General features: G+C 47.8%; 2 protein-coding genes, 1 non-coding gene and 1 pseudogene across 7 annotated transcripts in view; 3 read left to right on the top strand and 1 right to left on the bottom strand.

Annotated features, from left to right (window-relative positions):
• Window positions 1–2195: 2195 nt before the first annotated feature.
• On the top strand, window positions 2196–13721 carry FABP3 (fatty acid binding protein 3). The gene is made up of 4 exons (XM_053576861.1): window positions 2196–2345; window positions 9563–9735; window positions 11589–11690; window positions 13446–13721. The coding sequence occupies exons 1-4, from the start codon at window positions 2273–2275 to the stop codon at window positions 13497–13499; spliced, it is 402 nt and encodes a 133-aa protein (XP_053432836.1). The 5' UTR covers window positions 2196–2272; the 3' UTR covers window positions 13500–13721.
• Window positions 13722–14386: 665 nt separating this feature from the next.
• ZCCHC17 (zinc finger CCHC-type containing 17) overlaps window positions 14387–25741 on the bottom strand; it is a 73850-nt gene continuing 62495 nt past the window's right edge. For all 4 annotated transcript variants that reach the window (XM_053576854.1, XM_053576855.1, XM_053576856.1 and 1 more), the window contains one exon: window positions 14387–15270. In XM_053576854.1, coding sequence (XP_053432829.1) covers window positions 15109–15270 — 162 coding nt within the window. In that variant the 3' untranslated portion in view covers window positions 14387–15108. The remainder of the gene's footprint in view (window positions 15271–25741) is intronic.
• LOC128575292 (forkhead box protein M1-like) lies at window positions 16133–18974 on the top strand (annotated as a pseudogene). The gene has a single exon (XR_008376971.1). The product of XR_008376971.1 is annotated as a forkhead box protein M1-like (transcript).
• On the top strand, window positions 25564–25670 carry LOC128575773 (U6 spliceosomal RNA). The gene has a single exon (XR_008377165.1). It is a non-coding gene; the product is annotated as a U6 spliceosomal RNA (small nuclear RNA).

Raw genomic sequence — 25741 nt, 5'->3', positions numbered from 1 at the left:
CAGCTATTTTTTGGTTGTAGTTGTCATTATCGTTTGGCAGGCCTGGGCTGGATTCGAACCTGCCAGCTTTGGTGTATGTGGCTGGTGCCCTAGCTGCTGAGCTATAGGCCCCAAGACATTATTTTATTTATTTATTTATTTTTTGAGACAGAGTCTCACTACGTCATCCTCAGTATCGTGCTGTGACATCACAGCTCACAGCAACATCTAACTCCCACGTAGCTGGACTATAGGTGCCTGTCACAACACCCAGCTATTTTTATTGTTGTAGTTGTCATTGTTGTTTAGCAGGCCTGGGCCGGGTTTGAACCCACCTGCCTCTTTGTAGGTGGCCAGCACCCTAACCACTGAGCTATGGGCACTGAGCCCAGGCCTCCTTTTAGTCACCACACTTGTTTTGTGTTTGGGTCCCCAGAGATGAGATAATCAAGTTTCGTGTTCCATGTTGTCTCTCTCAAAAGCAGGGCTGGCACAAAGTAGGTGCTTTAATAACTGCTGAAGTAATGAATGGGTTCCCTAGGGATTCACTTTGTTCATACTTCATGGATTTTGTTTTAGAAGTCCAATGAGGCTCAGCGCCCATAGCACAGTCGTTACGGCACCAGCCACATACACTGAGGGTGGTGGGTTCAAACCCGGACCGGGCCAGCTAAACAACAACTGCAACAAAAAATAGCCGGGCATTGTGGCGGGTGCCTGTAGTCCCAGCTACTTGGGAGGTTGAGGCAAGGGAATCGCTTAAGCTCAAGAGTTTGAGGTTACTGTGAGCTGTGACGTCACAGCACTCTACTGAGGGTGACATAGGGAGACTGTCTCAAAAAAATAAAATGAAATAAAAATAAAAGTCCAATGAGACAATGTACTTAAAGCCCTCAGCATGCAACAGGTATCAATACAAAGTGGGTCTTTTGTGTGTGTGTATGTGACACTCTGTTGCCTTGAACTGAGTGCCCTGGCATTATCATAGCTTGCAGCAACCTCAAACTCTTGGGCTCAAGCGATCCTCTTGCCTCAGCCTCCTGAATAGCTGGGACTATAGGCACCTGCCACAATGCCCAGCTAGTTTTTCTATTTTTAGTAAAGGCGAGGTCTTGATCTTGTTTAGGCTGGTCTTGAACTCCCGAGCTCAAGCAATTTACCCGCCTCTGCCTCTGAGAGTGCTAGGATTACAGGTGTGAGCCACTGTGCCTGCCAAATTGGGTCTTATTTTTATTGAAAGTGCTTTGTGAATGGTAAAGTGTCAAACTACTGCACAGTAGGCTCTTTTTAGGAGGTGACAAGTTCTGTGAAAGTGCAGGCTGGCTTGCTGTTGTACAGAGAGAGGTCAGAGAAAGGGCAGTAGGTGGGGGCTGCAGCAATCAAGCAGGTGGCCTTGAAGAGCTGAATGAATTGGCAGAATTTCTGAAGGAGGGTGAGTGGGGAACAACCTGAGCCAAAGCTGTGCGAAGAGGTCAGAAAAGCCTGGAGCAGAGCACTTGCTGGGGTGGGGTGGGGCAGGGAGGGACGGGGGAAGGGGTCGCCTACAGGAGACATTCCGCAGGGGGGGGCACACACGTGTGAGGCAGTGGCTCAGAACAAATGAAGGTCAGGACACTGGTAGCTCAGGTGCAGACTGTGTTCCGGGTGACTGTCCCCGCCACCAGGCCGTGGGAGTGGTGCGGGAGCCAGCTAGACCACCTGGGCTCCAATCCACCCTCTCCTCATTTCTTGTCAGTTCTCTCCTGGGCCTCAGATTCCTCACCTGTAAAACAAGGTGGTCAAGGATGCCTGTGCCAGAACTTTCTGTGGTATGGGCACCAGCCCAAGGGCAAGTTTCCTTTCTCCTCGAGTCTCATCTCGGCTCTGACCCCAAGCTCGGAGGACTAAGGGACAGATATCCATGGCACACGTCGCGGCTCACAGCCCAGCGTCCAGCTGCTTTCTTCTCAGATTTCCAAGCGAAGATAGCCTTGCGGCCAGGGAAGGGAGCAAGTCTTGTCAGCCTGCGGCCGGGACTTGGAGGCCAGGAATCAGCATTGACACTAACTCAGGCAAATGGGCCATCACTGGCTGGTCCCCTCCCCGCTTGGTGGGTTGGGGGATGGGCAGCCAGCCCCTCCTGGGTGAGCCCTCGCCTGGGGCTTCCTATTTCGGGAGCCGGAGGCGTGGGCCACAGCTCATCATGTGACGCAAGGGCTATTTAAAGCGGCAGCTCCGGCAGGGAGCCGCCAGTGTGGAATTCTTGCACGCCTGCCTTCTTGTAGCTGCTTTCTCAACCTAGCCCAGCATCACCATGGTGGACGCCTTCCTCGGTACTTGGAAGCTAGTGGATAGCAAGAATTTCGATGACTACATGAAGTCAATCGGTGAGCAAGCCGCGGGGCGCGGGATGCTGGGCTGGGAAACAGCTGACCTCATGCTTAGCCCCACACAGCGCCCCTTCCTGGGCAAAGCCCTGCTTGCCTGCAGCATCTCTCCTGGGGGTGGGGTGGGGCAGAGAAGTACCTGAACCTGGCAAGAGGGATACCAACGTAGGGAGGCACAAGAAGAAGCCAGCTGTGCCTTTCCATATGGGAGACGCTTTCAAGGAAGAGGGGTGGGCTGGGCTCCATGGCTGACGCCTGTAATCCTAGCATTCTGGAAGGTCGAGGAGGGTGGATTGCTTGAGTTCAGAAGTTCAAGACTAGCCTGAACAATAGCGAGACTCCGTCTCTACTAAAAATACAAAAATTAGCTGGGCGTTGTGGTGGGCACCTGTAGTCCCAGCTATTCAGGAGTTTGAGGCAAAAGGATCTCTTAAGCCCAAGAGTTTTTGAGACAGAGTCTTACTATGTATGTCACCCTCGGTAGAGTGCCGTGGCGTCACAACTCACAGCAACCTCAAACTCTTGGGCTTAAGCCATTCTCTTGCAGTAGCCTCCGAAGTAGCTGGGACGACAGGCACCCGCCATAACACCCAGCTATTTTTTTTTTTTGTAGTTCTCGTTGTTTAGCAGACTCGTGTTGGGTTCGAACCCGCCAGCCCTGGTGTATGTGGCTATAGCCCTAACTGCTGAGCTACAGGCACCAAGCCTGAGTCCAAGAGTTTGAAGTTGCTGTGAGCTATAATGACACCAGTGTACTCTACCCAGGGAAACAGAGTGAGACTCTGCCTCCTCTCAAAACAAACAAACAAACCCCCCCCCAAACCCAAAACAAACAAAAAGAAAGAAAAAACAAAGAGAGGAGTAGGATCTGGAGGTAGGAGAGGGGCTTGGACAATAGGAAGTGGGAAGCTAGCCAGGGAGAAAAAGAGCAGGAGCATGGGTGGTTTAGAAATTAAAGATAACCCACCAAGTAAATGGGGTGGATAGGGAGTACACTATGGCCTAAAGAAGTAGGCACCCCTAGGAGGTTGAGCAGTGGGGTAAAAATGATGAATCAGTACACTGGATCCAGGGAGAAGGTGAGACAGGGACCTGCAGTTAGGAACAATCTCTGCCCCTCCATGTTGGGTTAGGGAGGAGGGCTGTTGCTGAAGGATGCACTCTTTCTCACCACTCAGCCTGACCCTGTCCTGTGGAGATTCGTGACCAGGCCCTAAATCAGTGGTTCTCAACCTTCCTAATGCCGCGACCCTTTATTACAGTTCCTCATGTTGTGGTAACCCCAACCATAAAATTATTTTCATTGCTACTTCATGAAGTAACACAACATGAGGAACTGTATTAAAGGGTTGCAGTATTAGGGGAAGGTTGAGAACCATTGCCCTCAACACTGTCCATGAGCCTAGTGGTAGGGTGGGGCAAAAGACCCATTATTAGTTAGGCCTTTCCTACAATCTATGGCTCTGCCACCTATGTGAGGGTAGAGAAAGCCACTGGATTTCTGGGGTGCAGAGCAAGGTCAAGACCCATTAAAGAAGGCTGGACTCGGTGGCTCATGCCAGTAACCCAGCATTCCGGGAGGCCAAGGAGGGTGGATTGCCTGAGTTCACGAGTCTGAGACCAGCCTGAGCCAGAGCAAGACCTTGTCTCTAAAATTAGCCAGGTGTTGTGGCAGACACCTGTAGTTTCAGCTACTTGGGAGGCTGAGACAAGAGAATGGTTTCAGGTTTCTGTGAGTTGTGATGCCACAACAGTCTAATGGGGACAGCAAAGTGAGACTCTGTCTCAAAAAAAAAAAAAAAAAAATTAAAGACAGTGAGGGTCAGGCGGCGCCTATAGCTCAGTGGGTAGGGTGCCGGCTCCATATACAGAGGTTCAAACCCAGGCCCAGCCAAACTGCAACAAAAAAATAGCCAGATGTGGCAGGCGCCTGTAGTCCCAGCTACTCAGGAAGGTGAGGCAAGAGAATCGCCTAAGGCCAGGAGTTGGAGGTTGCTGTGAGTTGTGTGACTACATGGGGCACTCTACTGAGGGCGATAAAGTGAGACTCTGTCTCTACAAAAAAAAAAGACAGGGAGGGTCACTGGTCTAGGAGGGAGATAGCTATTGTGGTATTTATTTATTTATTTTTTTTTTAATTTGGCCGGGGCTGGGTTTGAACCCACCACCTCCGGCATATGGGACTGGCGCCCTACCCGCTGAGCCACAGGCGCCACCCGCTATTGTGGTATTTAAATGGGAAGACCCAAAATTCAAAGAATCTTACAGGTAAGAACCTTGTAGATCACCATACCTTGCCTAGTGTTTTCTTTTAGACAGTTTTTTTTTTTTTTTTTTGCAGTTTATGGCCGGGGCTGGGTTTGAACACGCCACCTCTGGCATATGGGGCCGGCGCCCTACTACTTTGAGCCATAACACCGCCCTAGACAGAGTCTTTGTTGCCCTCGGTAGAGTGCTGTGGCATCCCACCTCACAGCAACCTCCAACTCTTGGGCGTAAGCGATTGTCTTGCCTCAGCCTCCCAGGTAGCTGGGACTACAGGCCGAAATGCCTGGCTATTTTTTGTTGCAGCTGTCATTGTTGCTTGGCTGGCCCAGGCTAGGTTGAACCCGCCACCTTTGGTGTATGTGGCTGGCGCTGTAACCACTGTGCTATGGGCACCGAACCCCTTGCCTAGTTTGATAGGGAAATTGAAACAGGAGAATAGAAACTAGTGTTAATTAATTTCACAGTAGAACTGACATAAAATTTTAGGGCTCCTAGATTGGTAACCCAGAGCTTTTCCACCACCCAATAGGCCCCAGGAGTGGGAAGAGTGGTAGGAAGTGCTTAGCTGACCTCAGTCCTTTCCCTTCTGGTTTGAAATTCCCAGCTATGAGATTATTCTAGTTTCCCAGGGTGGGGCAGGAAAAACTGGAATGGTGTTCATGGTTGAGCTGGAGTCCATGCCTTCCTCCCCAGGAAGGAGAGCAGGACTGTGGCAGATATGCAGAGGAGTGGGGAGTCCACCCCATACACCTCTCAACTCTGCACCTAACTCTTTCTTGGAACAGGGCCCACACGTGTGGCTCTTAAGATCAGAGCTCCCAATTGCTCCTACACTACCCTCAGCACTAAGCCTACTGACTCCAGGTAGCAGCCATTCATAGAGAAGCAGCTGCTATTTCTACCCTTACCCCTGCCCTGGCAGCCACTGGGGAAGTTGGAAGGCCCAGGTTTAGTTCTTTCTTCCAAAGCAGACATTTGGGCCAAAGAGCTGAGTCTCTCTGACTGAGCTGCAGAAAATTTACCAACCACTGTTCTTCCCTTGTTCTACCCCAACTTGGACAAAGGGGCTGGTCTCCCTAAACACCCAGTGTCTTTTGGGCAGCTTATAGGGAACTAAAATTCCATCCAGCTTTTTTCATCATACTGATGGAAAGACTCAGGTCTACTAGAGAAAAAAGCTTTCATTTCTAAATAGAACCTAGCTCTTTGTCATCCCTTTCCTTTTTTTAGTTTATTTTTTTATTTTTTTATTTTATTTTTTTTTGTAGAGACAGAGTCTCACTGTACCGCCCTCGGGTAGAGTGCCGTGGCGTCACACGGCTCACAGCAACCTCTAACTCTTGGGCTTACGTGATTCTCCTGCCTCAGCTTCCCAAGCAGCTGGGACTACAGGCGCCCGCCACAACGCCCGGCTATTTTTTTTTTTGTTGCAGTTTGGCCGGGGCTGGGTTTGAACCCGCCACCCTCGGCATATGGGGCTGGCGCCCTACTCACTGAGCCACAGGCGCCGCCCCTATTTTTTTTTTTTTAAGAGTCAGAGTCTTACTTTGTCACCCTCGGTAGAGTGCCATGGCATCACAGCTCACAGCAACCTCCAGGTCTTGGGCTTAGGAGATTCTCATCTCAGCCTCCCAAGTAGCTGGGACCACAGACGCCTGCCACAACACCGTTATTTTTTTGTTGCAGTTTGGCCGGGGCCAAGTTCGAACCTACTACGCTCGGTATATGGGGGTGGCGCCTGTGCCCCCTTTTTTTTTTTTTTTTGGTAGAGACAGAATCTCACTTTATCGCTCTCGGTAGAGTGCTATGGCGTCACACAGCTCACAGCAACCTCCAGCTTTTGGGCTTACGCGATTCTCTGTCTCAGCCTCCCGAGCGGCTGGGACTATAGGCGTCCGCCACAACGCCCAGCTATTTTTTGGTTACATTTGGCCGAGGCCGGGTTTGAACCCACTACACTCAGTATATGGGGCCGGCGCCCTACTCACTGAGCCACAGGCGCCACCCCCCTTTTTAGTCTTTTGGCTCAGTCCCTTGTTTAAACCATAGTGGTTTCCTTCCCCAAACACTCCACACCTCTGGGTAGTTCTTTTTTTTTTTTTTTGTAGAGACAGAGTCTCACTTTATGGCCCTCGGTAGAGTGCCGTGGCCTCACACAGCTCACAGCAACCTCCAACTCCTGGGCTTAAGCGATTCTCTTGCCTCAGCCTCCCGAGTAGCTGGGACTACAGGCGCCCGCCACAACGCCTGGCTATTTTTTGGTTGCAGTTTGGCCAGGGCCGGGTTTGAACCCGCCACCCTCGGCATATGGGGCCGGCGCCTTACCGACTGAGCCACAGGCGCCGCCCCTCTGGGTAGTTCTTAAGCAAATTATCTCCAGGTACGGCGATAAAGCTCTGCTGCTCTGTGCTGGGCATGTGATTGGCCTTGACTCACAGATACCAGAGGGTAGGACCAAGTCATTCTGGCTGGCCAGGGTGGGCTGGCATCTGCCTAACTGTAGACATCCTCTGCCCTTGCTCTGGGTTCTCAGAGGACAAAGAGGCTCAGCCAAGTACCAATGATCACAGCACAATTGGTAGCCTTGGTGCCTAGATTGAGTGTGTATGACAGAATGGCCCAGTGGCAACAGTGAAAACAGTTTTGGAGCCTCAATTCAAAATCTAATTCAATAACTTACTCCTTGTTTGACTTTAGACAAGGCACTTCACTCTTCTCATTTATAAATTGGGGATAATAAAACCTACGTGCCAGGGCTATGAAAAGCAATAAGTAAAACAATGCATGTAGGGCATGTGCAAACTGCCTGGCTTTCTGAAAGCACTATGAAGCCTGGTACACATTTGGAGACTACACACAATACCTGACCACACTGGGCTGCCTCCTGCTTCACTGTTGCCTTGGAGGATAGCTCAGTATAGGCTGCTGAAGGGAAAGGGAGTAGTCATGGTGAGTTCTTTTTTCTTTTTTGAGACAGTCTCACTGTCACTCTTGGTATAGAATGCTGTGGTGTCAAGGCTCACAGCAACCTCAAACTCTTGGGCTTAAGCGAGTCTCCTGCCTCAGCCTCCGCAGCTGGGGCCACACCCGGTTATTTTTTGTTGCAATTGTCATTGTTTAGCTGGCCCAGGCCGGGTTCGAACCTGCCAGCCTCGGTGTATGTGGTGGGCACTGTAACCACTGTGCTACAGGCGCCAAGCCCACTCAGCTATTTTTTAAGAGAGGGGGGGTCTTGCTCTTGCTCTGGCTGGTCTCCAACCTGTGAACTCAGGGCAGTCCACCTTGGCCTCCCAGAGGGCTAGGATTACAGGTGTGAGCCACCTCGCCCGGCCGAATTCTTTTTTCACTTGCTTGCAGGAAACTTAGGACTTTGCCCAGTACTCACCAAAGAAGCTATGTTTGGGTCAGGAGAGGCACCAGAGGGCCTTGGACTGGAAGTCAGGAGACCTGAGTTTGAGTCTCAACTCATTGTTGCTACCACTTTAGGCCTCTCCTAAATCTATACAATGGAACAAATATGCCCTTTGTACTTACCTCCTAGATCATAGATAAAGGCTCTGGAAAATGTCCGGTTGCCATGTATGGGGGACACTAATGCTTTCTAGGATAAGGGGTAAAAACTTCGAAAGATGGAAAACTCTTGTTCATAAGGCTTTGGAATGCAAAGTCCACACTTTTCTTCTTTCTTCAGGGTGTGGCTTGACAACTACTCAGGTGCCCTTGAAGGCAGGAGATACTCCAGCCTTGGAGGGTGGTATGGCTGAGCAGTTTAGTGAGCACCGGAGTCAAACAATTCTGGCCTTCAATCTCAGATTTGTGACCCTGTGTACCTTGGTTTTTGCATCTGTAAAGTGGAGACAGTCTTCAGAGGGACAGGAAGGACTGAAGGAGATAGCGTGTATATAGTTCTTATCACACAAAAAGCACTTAGTAGGTGGTGGCACCTGTGCTCAGTGGGTAGGGCTCCGGTCCCATAAACCGATTGTGGTGGGAGGGTGGCGGGTTCGAGCCCGGCCCCGGCAAACTGCAACAAAAAATAGCTGGGCATTGTGGTGGGTGCCTGTAGTTCCAGCTACTTGGGAGGCTGAGGCAAGAGAATTGCCTAAGCCCAGAGTTGGAGGTTGACAGCACTCTACCGAGGGCAATAAAGTGAGACTGTCTCTATATTTAAAAAAAAAAAAAAAAAAAAAAAAAGCACTTAGTAGTTTATTCTAATCCTAGCTCTGCCACTGACTTGTTATGACATTGCTGGTCCTCAAGTTTTTCACCTGCCCAATGAAATCAATAGTGTCTGTTCACCCCACAGAACTAAGGGGAAGACTAAATTAAAAAACAGCCTTGCAGGGAGGTGCTTGTAACTCAGTGGGTGGGGCACTGGGCACATACACCAAGGGTGGCATGTTCAAACCCAGCCCGGGCCAGCTAAAACAATGACAACTGCAACAAAAAAATAGCAGGGTGTTGTGGCGGGTGCCTGTAGTTCTAGCTACTTGGGAGGTTGAGGCAAGAGAATCACTTAAACCCAAGAGTTGGAGGTTGCTGTGAGCTGTGATGCCACAGTACTCTACCCAGGGCAACAGCTTGAGACGCTGCCTCAAAATAAATAAATAAATGAATAAAAACAGCCATGCAGACTGGGTGCAGTTGCTCATGCCTCTAATTCTAGCACATCAGGAGGCCAAGGTATGAGGATCACTTGAGGTCAGGATTTTGAGACCAGCCTGAGCAAAATAACAAGTCCCCATCTCTACAAAAAATAGAAAAATTAGCAGGGTATGGTGGTATGTGCTTGTAGTCCCAACTACTTGGGAGGCTGAGGTAGGAGGATCAAGGAGTTTGAGCTATGGTCTTCCTCTTGCCCACACCCAGGCTTGAGAGTTATTCACTGAGCTCCTGTATGCTGCTATCTGCTTCAGCCCATTTACTCATAACCTTTTGCCTGCCCTCAGGGGTGGGTTTTGCTACCAGGCAGGTGGCCAACATGACCAAGCCTACCACAGTCATCGAAAAGAATGGGGACACTATCATACTAAAGACACACAGCACCTTCAAGAACACAGAGATCAGCTTTAAGCTTGGGGTGGAGTTTGATGAGACAACAGCAGATGACAGGAAGGTCAAGGTAAGTCAGAGAAGGGGGCAGTGGGAACGGAGGGTGCTGAGACCCCGAAGGAGAACAGGCTGGTAGTCTTTGCTTCCTTATATTGCACCAAGGTGCAGGCTATTACGAGGGATTTAAATGAAACAAGGTTAATAAAGCCTGTGTAGTGCTAGAAGGCCACAGGTACTAAATACATGTTCTTTCTTTTTTTAAAATACATGTTATTTCTGTCCTCTTGTTTTATTCCCTCCCTTCTCGGGAAGCATTGATTAGCTGCCTTGCAAAGGGCAGCACAGAGCCCAGATGTTCTTCTGACCTCAGTGTCTACTCTAATTCCAACTGGGTGACCTTGTGCATGGTATGCAGAAGCTCTGGATTCTTTCCCCTTCCATAGATGGGAGAGTTATGTGGCCAAGGCTGTGACCTGAAGTGCTTTAAGGAAAGATGCCCAGAAGCCAGGGACCTCCACTGAGTGAGGTCATCCTGGCCTTCAGTAGCAAAACAGGCATCTGGGAAAGAGGCTGAGAACTACAGATGGTTCTTCAACCTCTAACTCCCAGGCTTGGCCAATACCCTGAGTATTTCTAATGTTGCCAGGTGACAGGCATGAAGAGCTGTGTTCCAGGGACATTCACATTGTCATGGGTTTGTCAGCAGCATCTTTTCACCAAACCTTGGCCCCCTCTCCCAGGGCTCTGTCTTGGCAGGTTGCCTCACGCCTTCCAACACAGAGTCAGGCACAGGGGAGGGAGAACGTAGGGGCTTTGACCCCTATATAATGCCCTTATAGTAGTGTCCTCTCCATCGTTACATTATCATTCAGCCCCTCAGCTGTTTCCCCTTTCTCATAGCTGTCCCTAGAAAGGACAGGTAGGGTCTGGTCTCCTTGAGGAGGGAGAAGAGCTGAAGCCCCAACCCAGGATAACATAGGAGGCTGGCAGCAGAGCTGAGGATGGTGCCCAAAGGTGACAGCCTACTTTGGATAAAGGTGGCTGCCCTACCAAATATGCTCCTATCTTCTTCTCAAGGGGCAAGAACACCAATTAAGCACAACAGTTACCCTTTGGGGGCCTAAATATCTGCTCTGAGTGTGCAAAAAAATTGGGAGAATGAGAATGTAGTGAGATAAGGACAGCACACCAAGAAATAGACCCCATCTTTCCCATCCCCCAAATACAGCTTCTCATATTCTCCTACAGAACCCTGCTCAGTCAGGACCCCTCAGCCTAGCTTAGAACCCCCCCAATTCTTAGAAAAACACAGACCTAGGAGAGCTGCCAAATGAGAACCAGATGATGTAGGCTGGCAGCACCCAAAGGACTAAGTAAAACATTTGACTCAGGGCTGAGGAACACTCCAAGGGCACCCAGTCCCAGGACCTTGAAGTTGCTACTCCTGTCAGCTGAAGGGATAACACGACGTGGACCAAGAAGAGGGGTAGGAATACAGGGCAGGAAGTCTAATTTTCTAATACTTCCTATCACTAAGGGTCTTTTAGACATTATGTGTGATAACAAGGTTGGAGAGAGATTCTCAGGACTATTCCCCCTTAGCTGGTCTTTCTCAGGGGCACTAACTAGTAGATCTGTGGGCATCCCCTAGAACACAGATAAGTCTTAAAGGCTTGTGGCAGTTCTCAGAGCCAGGATGTCTGGCTCCACTATACTGCCTGCCCCTCCCTCAGCAAGGCAGTAGGGGAGTAGAGGCTGCAAGTGAACTAGACACTGGTGCTTTGTAGGAGGTGGGTTGCCTGAGCTCTGATCCTAGCACCATCACTAGTTTGAGTCAGAGGCTGTGTTCCCTATAGCCCCACATTGTCCAGACCTTATCCTCCTCCTCAGATCACAGCTCAGACCTCTACTCTCTTTCTACAGTCCACTGTGACACTGGATGGAGGCAAACTTGTCCACCTGCAGAAGTGGGATGGGCAAGAGACGACACTTGTGCGGGAGCTAAGCGATGGAAAACTTATCCTGGTAAGATGGGCAAATTTGGAGGCATATATAATTGGTAACTATTACAGCCCCTCAGCTAAGCCTGACTTAAAAAAGCCAAGGTTCTACCTCAGAGCCAAAGAAGCTGGGACAAGAGAGGTAGAGGCAGGTCGGGCTCAGGGTGGTATTAGAGAATTTTCTATTTGAAAATTGGGAATTTTCTCTGTAGTGGCTTTGAACTCACACAGGCCTCAGGTCAAATCTCAGCTTATAGGCTGTATGACTTTGGACAAGTAACTTCTCAAAGTGCAACTGTGAACTAGATATTAATAACACCAACCTGCAGGGCAGCTGGGAAGTATGCACAGCACAAAGCAGCACTGAGGTGAAAGGAATACAGCAAGTGCTCCATGTCCTTAAATTCTTCCATGTTTGCACCTTGCCTCGCCTTAGAAGAGGTAGAAAGCAGGCCCAAGTCTGATCCCAGGCCCTCTTGGAGAGGCTCTCGTCTCCCATCTCAGCATTTCCTTTCACACGCAGAAACAGGTGGATGACTGGTGGGGATGCTGGCCCATTCTAGTCTCACCTCCTCTTGGTGTCTTCTGTGTCTGGGCTATTATGAGTACATGACTACTGCCTGGCTAGGAAGTTAACAGAACTAGGCTGGCAGATCTGTCTGTTGTGAGATGAGCTTGGAGACTTTCAGAGAATGTAGCCTTGACTGAATTACACCCAGACCTAGGGGTAGAGAGCAGCCAACTGTAGTCTCTGCTTCCTAACTCTGTAAGGCCTCAGGTCTTCACTTCTTTACTGCATACCCTCTTTTTTTTTTTTTTTTGCAGTTTTTGGCCGGGGCTTGGCCTTGAACCCATCACCTCCGGCATATGGGGCCAGTGCCCTACTCCTTTGAGCCACAGGCACTGCCCTGCATACCCTCTTGAGTCAGCATAACCTGCTAGCTGCATTCTTGCACTCATATGGAGCAAAGGTCCCCTTGGAGTTAGGAATGATGCTGTGATATGCAGGACCAGATTCTCAGTGGGCAATTGGACTATAGTGAGGCCATGGATCTGGGTCCATGATGCCAGATGGGTTTGGGGAGGGGTGTTCAGGGCTCCAGCCCTGGCACTACCCTACATTAGGAAAGGAATGGAGTTGGTAGCCTAATACAGTCCTTTCCCAAGAGTCTCTGGATGTTTTTATTCATATATTTATCAACTATGTGCCAGGATAGGCATTCAGAAAAAAGGAAGATGAATGGTTCAAGGGAAAGAGAAAACCCTCTAGGATCCAGACTTCCTCTTTAAAGGCTCATTTTTCTAAATCTCTAAAACAGGAATTATAATGCCTATCTTAAGGATTTGCTGGCTGGGCGAGGTGGCTCCTAGCCGCCTGTAATCCTAGCATTTGGGAGGCTGAGGTGGGTGGATTGCCTGAGCTCATGGGTTCATGACCAACTTGAGCCAGAGACCTCATCTTAAAAAATAGCTGGGTGTTGTGGCAGGAGCCTGTAGTCCCAGTTACTCGGGAGGCTGAGGCAAGAGAATTGCTTGAGCCTAAGAGTTTGAGGTTGCTGTGAGCTGTGACGTCACAGTACTCTACTGAGGGTGACAAAGTGAGACCCTGTCTCAAAAAAAAGGATTTGCTGTACTTATCAGTAAAAAATACATATATTATTTATATAAAGTGCCTGGCACATAGTAGGTATTCAAGTGTCAATTACTGGGAAGAAGGGAGTGGAAGGTCTCCTGACTGCCTTCCTCTCTCCACTCCCCATCTGACTCTCTTTCTTTTCAGACTCTCACCCACGGTAGTGTAGTTTGCACTCGCACTTACGAGAAAGAGGCATGACCTGTCCATGCTTTCGCTGACTGCTGCCGATCGGCTGACCCTCGACTCAGAACCACATTGCCTCATTTGTTTCCTCTGCATTTTGTATAAATACATCGTGGTTGAGGGATTCTTCTGGAATCAAGTGCCACCAGCCCAAATCCAGTTCCAGTTCCTATTGTGTGTGTGTGGTTTGTTTTTTTCAAAGGGTGCTCTGAGGTCAATAAAGCAGAGCCAAGGCTACTCAGTTGCTTTTTTGCCATTGGTAACATAACTCTGGGAGTCTCAGTTTCCCCTGAGGGTAACTCAGAAGGAAGCACTGGATTGAGAGACTGAAAGGCAATCTCCAGGAATGGCAGTCAGCTGACCCCCTCACAAATTCAGTATGAAACAGCTGTATACACACCAGGCCTTTATACTGTCCTTCCCCACAGTCAAGTGAGCTAGTCCAGTCAGTAGTGGGGATGCCTCAGGCTTGGGGATGGAACTATAGCCAAACTTGCATTGAATAATCTTGGGTCTGGCTCTTCTCTGTGAAATGCTGTGCTCTCTCCCTTTCCAGAATGCAGGTTTGTGCCATAGTGGTGGAAGAAAATGACCAATGGCTCAGGTGACTGCTGAGCTCCCACCTATGCACCAGCCCAGTATTCATAGTTACAAATTCTTACTCCTTCCCTAATCAACCCTAGGGGGAGAAGGCATCTGATCACTATAGAGAAGAGGACTTATAAGTGATCTCCCAAGAAGGCCGTGACCTGTGAGGGCCTCTGGCTCTATAGTTGAGCTTGGCTTCTCTCCAAGGTTTGAGATAACACATTAACTATTTTTCTGTCTACTAATGCAGCTCAGTGACTTTAAGCCTGTAAATTACCCAGAAAGAAGGATTATAGGGATACGAATTTTCAGTAAGTTTAAAACCAAACACACTTCCATTTAGTGCCAGGAATTTAAGCAGGGACCTGAAGTAGAATCAACTGACTCATACAATAGTAAATACAAAGTGAACAATGATCTTGGTTTCAGCTGTCCGGTTCAGTGGTCCGCTGGAATGTCATATACTAGCTAAGTCATACTGCAAATGATAGTTTTCTGGCTGTAGCCCCTGCTGTCACTTCTAGCACAGTAGAACCAAGTTGGGGGGGGATGAAAAGAGTTAAGCACCACTTCTTAACACAGTCTCCCTCTGCCCCCGCCCCTGTGTTGGATGTGACAGAGAACACCCACCAATCAGCCCAAAAAGACCAATAGGAAGGGGCTAATCAGTCTCCAACTACAGCCAGACTTACCTCCACAGCAGTCCTGTGGCTCTAGCCTGGACTCCTGTATAGGAATCCAGTTCTGGCAGTGACAGCTGAAGAAGGTACTAGGACCTCCTGCTGAATGAATGAAGTTGGATGAATGAATGTGTGAGCTGCAGGGGTCACTTGCAAAGGGACCAGGAGTGATAAGGAAACAACTCATTCAGGCAGCTGCTATTGAATTCTAGCTCTCAAACCTGCCTGTTGCATGAGGGGAAGCCATGTCCCGTGGGAGTGAAGTTAACAGGGTGGGAAGCCATATTCTCACTACTGAGTCTTCCTAGGATCCAGGGCTTGCAAGGTCACAACCACCCTCTACACTCTTTCTACTCTCACTCCTTGTGCTTCTTCTTATGCTTCTTTTTCTTTTTCTTCTTCTTTGCTGCCTTGCTGTCTTTTGATGTGTGCCTTGACCTCTTGCCTGTATCACTCTCAGAGTCTGAGCTGTCAGAGTCAGAGGACTTCCTGTCTCTATGTTTCTTTTTCTTCTTTTCCTGAAAAAAAATTAAAAACTCAACATTTATGTATATATTTGCTTTTAAAAAATCATAGCACATAATCAATAGGAGCCATTTAATAAAACATTAATTAAAAACAAAAAAGTAAATCTTCAAGTACCGATATGAAAAAATAGCCAAGTAAAAGAACCAAAATATGCACACCATATACCATGCAGATATTCACACATACCTGCATGTATTTAATATAGGTAGAGAACACTGGGAAGGACACATCAAACCAGTAACAAGTGTTACCTTGGGAATAAACTGAATGGGGGGAAAAAAACGGGAGTCTTTTGCTTTTTCCTTCATACAATTGTGTACAGCTTTATTAAAAAAGAAAAAAAAAAAGAGCAGCGCCCCTGGCTCAGTGAGTAGGGCGGAGGCCCCATATACCGAGGGTGGTGGGTTCAAACCCAGCCCTGGCCAAACTGCAACAAAAAAATAGCCGGCCATCATGGTGGGCGCTTTAATCCCAGCTACTCGGGAGGCTGAGGCAAGAGAATCGCCTAAGCCCAGGAGTTGAAGTTGCTGTAACCTGTGACGCCACGGCACTCTACCGAGGGTTAATAAGTGACACTCTGTCTCAAAAAAAAGCAACCAAAACCAAAAAAAACCAACAAGCATCTATTGCTTTCATTTTTAAAAGCACAGAATATGGCTCGGCGCCCATAGCTCAGCAGCTAGGGCACCGGTCACATACACTGAGGCTGGTGGTTCGAACCCAGCCTGGGCCTGCCAAACAGCAATGACAACTATAACAAAAAAATAGCTCGGCATTGTTGTGGGCGCCTGTAGTCCCAGCTACTTGGGAGGCTGAGGCAAGAGAATTGCTTAAGCCCAAGAGTTGAAGGTTGCTCCGGTGCCGGACCCACCCCCAGCCCCGGCCAGGGACCCCCTCCCCTCCCGGGACCCCCTGGGGTTCCCACCCCTCCCGCACCGCCGGGGACCAGGCCAGCCCGGCGTGAGTCCCTGTCTGGGGCCCTGGCTCGGCCCCCAGGTTGGAGGAGCCCGAAGCCGGCCCTCCGAGCGACAGCCCAGCAGCGGCGGCAAGCTGCAGTCTGTAGGGTCCATGCTTATAATTCTCAATGGAGAGTGAAAACAAAGATTCATAATGAAAACCAGCCCCTGGTGGCCACTGATTCTCAAAAGACGGAGGCTGCCCCTTCCTGTTCAAAATGCCCCAGGTGAAACATCAGAGGAGGAACCTAAGAGACTCACTGCTCAACAGGAGCCTAGTCAAGCACAGGCCTCCAAAGAAGTGGCAGAGTCTAGCTCCTGCAAGTTTCCAGCTGGGATCAAGATTATTAACCATCCCACCATGCCCAATACCCAAGTTGTGGCCATCCCCAGCAATGCCAATATCCAGAGCATCATCACAGCATTGACTGCCAAAGGCAAAGAGAGTGGCAGCAGTGGACCCAACAAATTCATCCTCATCAGCTGTGGGGGAGGCCCAACTCACACTGCAGGACTCCAGCCTCAAACCCACATCACCAATGATGCTAGGAAGACAACAGTGATCACCGAAACATTGGGACCCAAACCTGCAGCTAGGGATGTGAATCTTCCCAGGCCACCTGGAACCCTTTTGGGACAGAGACGGGAGAGCTGTGGAGGTGAGGCAGCAGGCTGCACTCTTGACAACAGCTTAACCAACATCCAGTGGCTTGGAAAGATGAGCTCTGATGGACTGGGCTCCTGTGGCATAAAGCAAGAGATGGAAGAAAAGGAGAATTGTCACCTGGAACAGAAACCAGTTAAGGTTGAGGAGCCCTCAGGAGCATTGACATCCTGGCATGACTCTGTGTCTAAGCGGCCACCCTACTCTTACATGGCCATGATACAGTTCGCCATCAACAGCACTGAGAGGAAGCGCATGACCTTGAAAGACATCTATACCTGGATTGAGGACCACTTCCCCTATTTTAAGCACGTTGCTAAGCCAGGTTGGAAGAATTCCATTCGCCACAACCTTTCTCTCCATGATATGTTTGTTCGGGAGACATCTGCTAATGGCAAGGTTTCCTTCTGGACCATTCACCCCAGTGCCAATCGCTACTTGACCTTGGACCAGGTTTTTAAGCAGCAGAAACGACCAAATCCTGAGCTCCGAAGGAATGTGACCATCAAAACTGAACTCCCGCTGGGCGCACGGCGGAAGATGAAGCCACTGCTACCTCGGGTCAGCTCATACCTGGTACCCATACAGTTCCCAGTGAATCAGTCACTGGTGTTGCAGCCCTCGGTGAAGGTGCCGTTGCCCTTGGCAGCTTCACTCATGAGCTAGGAGCTCGCCCGCCATAACAAGCGAGTCCGCATCGCCCCCAAGGTACTGCTGGCCGATGAGGGCATAGCCCCTCTCCCTGCTGCAGGGCCAGTGAAAGAGGAGAAGCTCCTGCTGGGGGAAGGACTGTCTTCTTTTCTTCCAGTTCAGTCCATCAAAGAGGAAGAACCCCCTCCTGGGGAGGAGACACTGCACTTAGCAAGACCCATCAAAGTGGAGAGCCCGCCCTTGGAAGAGTGGCCCTCCCCGTACCCATCTTTCAAAGAGGAATTATCTCACTCCTGGGAAGACTCATCCCACTCTCCCACCCCAAAGTCCAAGAAGTCCCACAGTGGCATCAAGTCCCCAGCCCGGCGTGTCTCGGAAATGCTCGTAATTAAACGCAGGGAGAGGAGGGAGATGAGCCGGTCTCGAAGGAAACAGCATCTGCGGCCTCCCTGCCTTGATGAGCCTGAGCTGCTCTTCTCAGAGGGTCCCAGCACTTCCCGACGTGCCACAGAACTCCCTTTCCTAGCAGATTCCTCTGAGCCTGTCCCCCAACTTGTCTACTCTCAGGAGGAGGGAGGATCTTTTAAGACACCCATAAAGGAGACACTGCCCATCTCCTCCACTCCCAGCAAATCTGTTCTTCCCAGAACCCCTGAATCCTGGAGGCTCACACCCCCAGCCAAAGTAGGAGGGCTGAATTTCAGCCCAGTACGAACCCCCCATGGTGCCTTTGGCAACCTGCCTGATTCCCTGGGGCTGATGGATCCCAGCACTACTCCACTGAAAAGTGTTCCCCTCTTTGACTCACCCGGAGAGCTCCTCTATTCGGAACCCTTTGAACTTAACACTGACCCCTTTGGCAACTCTTCCCCCTCAAATATGGAGGTCCCCAAGCCAGGCTCTCCAGAGCCACAGGCTCCCAGCCTTTCAGCCAATCGTTCTCTGACAGCAGGCCTGGTTCTGGACACGATGAATGACAGCCTCAGCAAGATCCTGCTGGACATCAGCTTCCCTGGCCTGGAGGAGGACCTGCTGAACCCTGACAACATCAACTGGTCCCAGTTCATTCCTGAGCTGCGGTAGAGACCTGGTCTTGTCCTTGTGCTCAAGCTGTCCACCATCCCAGGAACGCATGTGTCTCAGCAGCCCAAGGCTCTCTGTACCCCAGGCCTCTGAGTGAGGACGGCAGTAGGGGCCCATCCTGTACCTCCTCGCTCTATTCTGCTTGATTATGCCGAGGCAGCTATCAAGTCCTGGCCATTGCTGAGACCTTATACTCCCAAGAGACTCTGAGGCTTCTATTCTCCCTGCCAGGAGCTGAAGAGTAGGAATGACGAAAGCAATGAAGAAAAGAGATTAGGAACTCCCCAAACTGTTTCCATTCTGTGCCCAGCAGTCTCTCACCTTCCCTGATCCTTGCAGATGGCTTTTGTAAATAGTGTAAATTCTCCAAATTATCCTCTAATTATAAATGTAAGCTTAAAAAAAAAAAAAAAAAGAGTTGAAGGTTGCTATGAGCTGTGTGTGACGCCATAGTACTCTACCAAGGGTAACATACTGAGACTCTGTCTCAAAAAATAAATAAATAAAATAAAAGCACAGAATAGGCCGGGCATGGTGGCTTTTTTTTTTTTTTTTAGACACAGTCTTCAGGCTAGCACTCTGGAAGGCCAAGGCAGGTGGATTGCCTAAGCTCATGGGTTCAAAACCAGACTGACTGAGCAAGAGTGAGACCCCATCTCTAAAAATAACTGAGTGTTGTGGCAGATACCTGTAGTCCTAGCTACTGGGGAGGCTGAGGAAAGAGAATCGCTTGAGTCCAACAGTTTGAGGTTGTCATGAGCTATGACAGCCATAGCACTCTACTGAGGGTAACAAAATGAAATTGTGTCTAAATAAATAAATACCTAAATAAATAAATCAAAATAAAAAATAAAAGCACACGATATTAAAGCTAAAAGGGGTCCCTAGAGATCACCTAGTCCATCCAGAGACAGTGACTCTAGATTTAGAATTCCTGACTTCCATTATGGTTTCTTTCTTTCTTTTTTTTTTTCCATTCTGGTTTCTATTAGACTCTGCTTCTAGGGAAAATAACTGCCATCAAATATTGAGCCTCTACCTCTGACCCTTGAATATCCAACAACTCTCACTTTCGCAAGATTATACTCATAAAGAACAGGGGGCGGCGCCTGTAGTTCAGTGAGTACTATACCGGCCCCATATACTGAAGGTGGAGGGTTCAAACCCAGCCCTGGCCAAAAAAAAAAAAAAAACCTGCAAAAAAAAAAAAGAACAAAGCTAGGTGTAATCGACCACTCTGGGAGGAGCCTCGATAAAGTGAGCATCCATCTCTACTAAAAACAGAAAAATTAGATAAAGGACAGGAGACAGAGTCCCAGGTTTCTATGAAGCAATACTGGCAGTTTTTAAGCACTGCATAAACCTCTTCCTTGAACTTCAAATATTTACAGTGACTTTTAAGGTTTTAAGAAGATGGAGAGACTACGGGAGAAGAAAGGGAAAGCGCAGAAAAGGGTGAAAGGTGCCTACTCAGACGGTTTCCAACCAGCACCTGGAGAGCTGTCTATCTGTCCGGGTAATACACGAGGTCTCAGGAGCTGGCTGTGAGAAATGGTGGACAGAACACTGAAGCATGTGCTAGACAGATCTGAGTTCTGGCTCTGCCGTTTGCTATTCCATAATCTCGGGCCATCTCACATCACTGAAGTCTATCTCCTCAATAAAATGGAGGCAATAAGAACAGTGCCTCTCTGGTTGTGGTGAAGGTTTAATGAGATAGCATCTGTGGCTTGTCCACTTGTCCCAGATGACACAGGCGGGACTGGGATCTGCATGTAGCTGATCTGAATGGAGATCTGAATTTTCTTATGGAGCACATGGCTCTTCTTTCTATTATTATACAGTGGGAGGACTCAAGGTCTGAGTGGCTGAACAATAATTTTGGAACAAGATAGAATTAAGTTCAAATTCTAGCTATGATTTAACTCACTATGTGACTTAGAATAAGGGACTTAACTTTTTTTTTAGACACAGACTCTTACTTTATTGCCCTCGGTAGAGTGCCATGCCGTCACAGCTCACAGTAACCTCCAACTCCTGGGCTTAGGTGATTCTCTTGCCTCAGCCTCCCAAGTAGCTGGGATTACAGGCGCCTGCTACAATGCCTGACTATTTTTTGTTGCAGTTTGGCCGAGGCCGGGTTTGAACCCACCACCCTTGGTATATAGGGCCACAGCCCTACCCTGAGCCACAGGCACCGCCCATGACTTAACTTTTTTGAACTTCAGTTTTCATTTAAGTAAATTGGAAATAATAAGTACCTACTTCAAACAATGCTATGAAAATTAAACAAGATAAGTACTAACTATAATATCTGATATATTACAGGCACTTAGTAGTAGCTAGAAGTTACTTTTCTTCTCATTATCTCCCAGGAGGTTCTGGTAGTCTGGCTAAGGATCAACAGTAGATGAGTCAAAGTTTTATTTATTTATTTATTTATTTATTTTTTAGAGACAGAGTCTCACTTTATCGCCCTAGGTAGAGTGCCATGGCATCACACAGCTCACAGCACCCTCCAGCCCCTGGGCTTAGGCGATTCTCCTGCCTCAGCCTCCCGAGTAGCTGGGACTACAGGTGCCCGCCACAACGCCCGGCTATATTTATTTATTTTTTTGAGACAGAACCTCAAGCTGTCACCCTGGGTAGAGTGCCGTGGCATCACAGCTCACAGCAACCTCCAACTCCTGGGCTCAAGTGATTCTCTTGCCTCAGACTCCCAAGTAGCTGGGACTACAGGTGCCCGCCACAACGCCCGGCCAGTTTTTGGTTGTAGCTGTCATTGATGTTTGGCAGGCCCAGGTGGGATTTGAACCTGTCAGTTCTGGCGCCTTAGCCACTTGAGCTATAGGTGCTGAGCCTGAGTCAAAGTTTTAAGAGGAAAACCAGTGTATGGTGCCCCATGATCACATTAATGTACACAGTTATGATTAAATAATAATAATAAAAAGTTTTAAGAGGAGATGAAATAAAAATTCCTTCTTGCCACCTCAAACAGAGTAGAGTAGGGTGCAAAAAGCTTTCCAGACCCACACTGCCAAGCTATGGCAATCATGACTACAAAGAGCTAAGAGTTGGCAAATCAACAGTTTAGTTACGTTGCTGCATCTCTGTGGATGGCAAGACCATGGAAGTCTATCACAGGATATCTCAGACTTGGCAGCCTCACTGGGCTCTGCCCCTTACATAGGATAGGGTTCTGGGAAAGTAAATAAGAGAGTATAGCATCTGAAAGCAGTTCCTCCTAAGCCTTGCTCAGCTTATTATGAGGAAAGTAATAATGCTACCTTACACCTGAAAAGAACTTTATCAAGCTTTTTGCATCCCTTAGCATATTTTAGTAATAATTTGATAGGCTCAGAATTCATGACTTATTATTTCCATTTTATATATGGAAAAACTGCAACACAGAAACATCAAGTAAGTCAACCAAGGCTAAAGTGGCAAGCTGTTGTACTTTCTAGCAGAGTTGGGCACTATTTCCTCTTTGCTTTCTCTCAAGAGAGAAAAGAAAAATTCCTCTAGAGAGCTCTGGCATCCTGGAACATAGACTCTAGCTAAATAGAAGGACACGAAGAGATAGTCTTTTTCTAGACTTCAGTCTTGAACACACAAAAAAGCTTTCATAGTCTAAACAAAGACAATCCAATTCTCCATCAGGTGGCATCATTTTCATTGAGTATCCATGAGCTAGAGAACAAAAGAACAATCACTTCGGAAGTTACAGAGGAAAGTTGGGAGTTGGGGTGACGGAAGACAGAGTGAGAAAATGAAATGAGCTTCTCTCCAGTGAATAATACATTCCAGTGGGAAAGGGAACAGAAGATAAAAGGTAAAAAAATGATTCAGAAAGGCCAGGCACAGTGGCTCACACCTGTAATCCTAGCACTCTGGGAGGCGGAAGCAGGTGGATTGCCTAAGCTCCCAGGTTCGAGATCAGCCTGAGCCAGCCTGAGCTACAGCCGAGACCCCATTTCTAAAAATAGCCAGGCATTGTAATGGGTGCCTGTAGTCCCACCTACTTGGGAGGCTGAGCAAGAGAATCACTTTTGAGCCCAAGAGTTTGAGGTTGCTGTGAGCTGTGATACCATGGCATTCTGCCAAGGGTGACAAAGTGAGAGCCCAACTTAAAAAAAAAAAAAGGGTCCGGGCGTGGTGGCTCAAGCCTGTAGTCCCAGGGCTGTGGGAGGCAAAGGTGGGTGGATTGCCTGAGCTCAGAGGTTCGAGACCAGTATGAGCCAGAGTAAGCCAGAGTGAAACCCTGTCTCTACTAACATCAAAAACAGCTGGACATTGTGGCGGGCGTCTGTAATCCCAGCAACTGGGGAGGCAAAGGGAAAGAGAATTGCCAAAGGAAGAACAGTAAAAAAAAAAAAAAAAAAACTTCAAACAAAGAATGAACAAGCAAGCTGAAATTAAAAAAAAAAGAATGACTGAGAGGTCTGAGGCCATGGCAAAGAGGCCAGGAGAGGCACTAGAAAGAAGCCACTGCTCAGCTTGGCACCTATAGCACAGTGGTTGTGGTGCCAGTCATATACACTGAGGGTGACAGGTTTGAACCTACCCCGGGCCACCTAAACAACAACAACTGCAACAAAAAACAAATAGCTGGGCATTGTGGCGGGCACCTGTAGTCCTAGTTACTTGGGAGGCTGAGGCAAGAGAATTGCCTAAGCCCAAGAGCTGGAGGTTGCTGTGAGCTGTGATGCCCCAGGACTCTATGGAGGGCGACGCACTGTGACTCTATCTCAAAAAAAAAAAAAAGCCACTGCTCAAATATCGCCAAGACTGCTAAGAAAAGCACATGCCCCTTGCTAGAGTAGCTAGTCCAATTATTTTCTCTGTAGTTTTGAAACAGGACAGCAGCAGCCCAGTGTGAGAGAAAAACAAAAATAAAAGCTAAAACAGAAAAGAGAATAATAACAACAAGTATTTATTGAATACTTAATTTTCTAGATGCTGGGTTAGTGCTTTGCACATATAATTCATTTAACTTTCACAACAAATCTACATAGTAGGCATAATTATCCCTATATTTTTAGGAATGAAAATTACAATGTCAGAGACATTAATTGAGATTAAGTGATTTGCCCAAGTGGTAGAACCCTGAGTGACTCAGGCTGGATCTCAAAGTAGATGTTTTTTTCTAGACCTGTCTACAAGGCTAGTAAAAGTGCTACATACCTCATTGCTGATTATTATTATAGTCACCCTTGAAATACTTCTCTTGGAAAGCTATGTAGCAACATCCAACACCTAGTCCACCTCCCAAAGCACTTTTTCTAGGTCTAGTTCACGAACTTAATTGTCAGACATACAATGACAGCTCTGATGGCCATCCCAGAGAAAGAGTTCCAAAATTACTTTGAAGGGTGGAGTAGGCACTGGCACTGGTGCATAGCTTCCTAACGGCAGTACTTCAAAGGTGACAGTAGTGATATTCAGCAATGAGGTATGCAGCATTTTTTCTAGGATAAGTTTGTGACTTAATTGTCTGATATAACATTAAAGGCAGCATCTAACTTAATACTCCCCAACCAAAAGGCACTGATATGGCTAGAAATCAATCAAGCAAACAAGCATTTGGTCTTGAGAGATGACTGAATCTCAAAAAATGACTAGGTTTTGTTTCTTTTCTTTTTTTGCAGTTTTTGGCCGGGGCTGGGTTGAACCCGCCACCTCTGGCATATGGGGCCAGTGCCCTATTCCATTGAGCCACAGGCGCTGCCCCATTTTTTTTTTTTTTTTTGAGACAGAGTCTCACTTTGTCATCCTTGGTAGAGTACCATGGAGTTACAGCTCACAGCAACCTCAAACTCTTGGGCTTCAGTGATTCTCTTGCCTCAGCCTCCCAAGTGCTGGGACTACAGGCACCCGCCACAACGCCTGGCTATTTTTTGTTGCAGTTGTCATTGTTGTATAGCAGGCCTGGGCCAGGTTCGAACTCACCAGCTTCAGTGCATGTGGCTGGCGCTATACCATTGTGCTATGGGCGCCAAGCCATGACTTGGTTTTCAAATGGATTCACTAGGATAACTTTTTTTTTTTTTTTGAGACAGAGTCTCACTTTGTCATTCTCAGCACCGTGCCCGGCCTCTCTAAGATAACTTTTGAGAAGTAGGATACAGGGTGATTCCTAGCTAGAACTTGCCTACAAGGCACAAGTTTACCTGGGCTTGAAAAAGAAAAGGTAGTATCAAGAAAAGGGTTTATCAATCAATTCACAAATACTAACTGAAATTTACTATCTACAAAACACTTAAGAAAGCCATAGTTACATACACTGTTGCTTAGGAGATAAAGAGAACACAAATGTCTAATATAATTCTGACAAACAGAATATCTTCTAGGGCAAAGCATGCAGGTGCTGATGGGGATGTAAAGTAAACACATTCAGCAGTGGAGCCTGGTACCACCCCCTCCAAACTTAAACCAATCTCATCAAACAAGGGAAAGAATAACTCCTTATCACCACACAGTAACTCATTCAATAAATATTTACTGAGTACCTTCCATGAGCCAAGAATATTCATTAATTAATTTGTCTTTTATAGTAATAGTTGAGTGAGGTCAGAAATCAGGGATCATATATATATGAGGGGATTAAAAAGAGGTGAAAGGGTAAGGATGCTAGATGATATTTTGGTAGAAATAATGGGCATCATGAGGGAAATTTTACTCTTTTCCATTTGCTAGAGTCCTTTTTTATTCAAAGAGGACTCAGGAATTAGAAGTTCATATACACAAAGGTACTATAAACAAATAAGGTGTCAAGTGTGGGAGCACACCTATAGTCTCAGCTACTTGGGAGACACAAGGAGGCAGAAGGATTACTTGAGCCCAGGAGTTGGAGGCTACAGTGAGCTATAATGGTGTCATTGCAGCTAGGAAAGAAAGGAAGAACCTGTCTCAAAAAAAGAAAAAAAACTGTGCTCGCTTCGGCAGCACATATACTAAAATTGGAACAATACAGAGAAGATTAGCATGGCCCCTGCGCAAAGATGACACACAAATTCGTGAAGCGTTCCATATTTTAAAACTTCTTTTTAAAAAAAAAGAACGAAAAAACCAAAAAAGGCACGATGATAATTACTGCCCTTGTTCATG

The sequence above is a fragment of the Nycticebus coucang genome, chromosome 22, assembly GCF_027406575.1.
Source record: "Nycticebus coucang isolate mNycCou1 chromosome 22, mNycCou1.pri, whole genome shotgun sequence".
NCBI classification, from domain to species: domain Eukaryota; kingdom Metazoa; phylum Chordata; class Mammalia; order Primates; family Lorisidae; genus Nycticebus; species Nycticebus coucang.
This window is presented reverse-complemented; position numbering and strand designations above follow the sequence as displayed.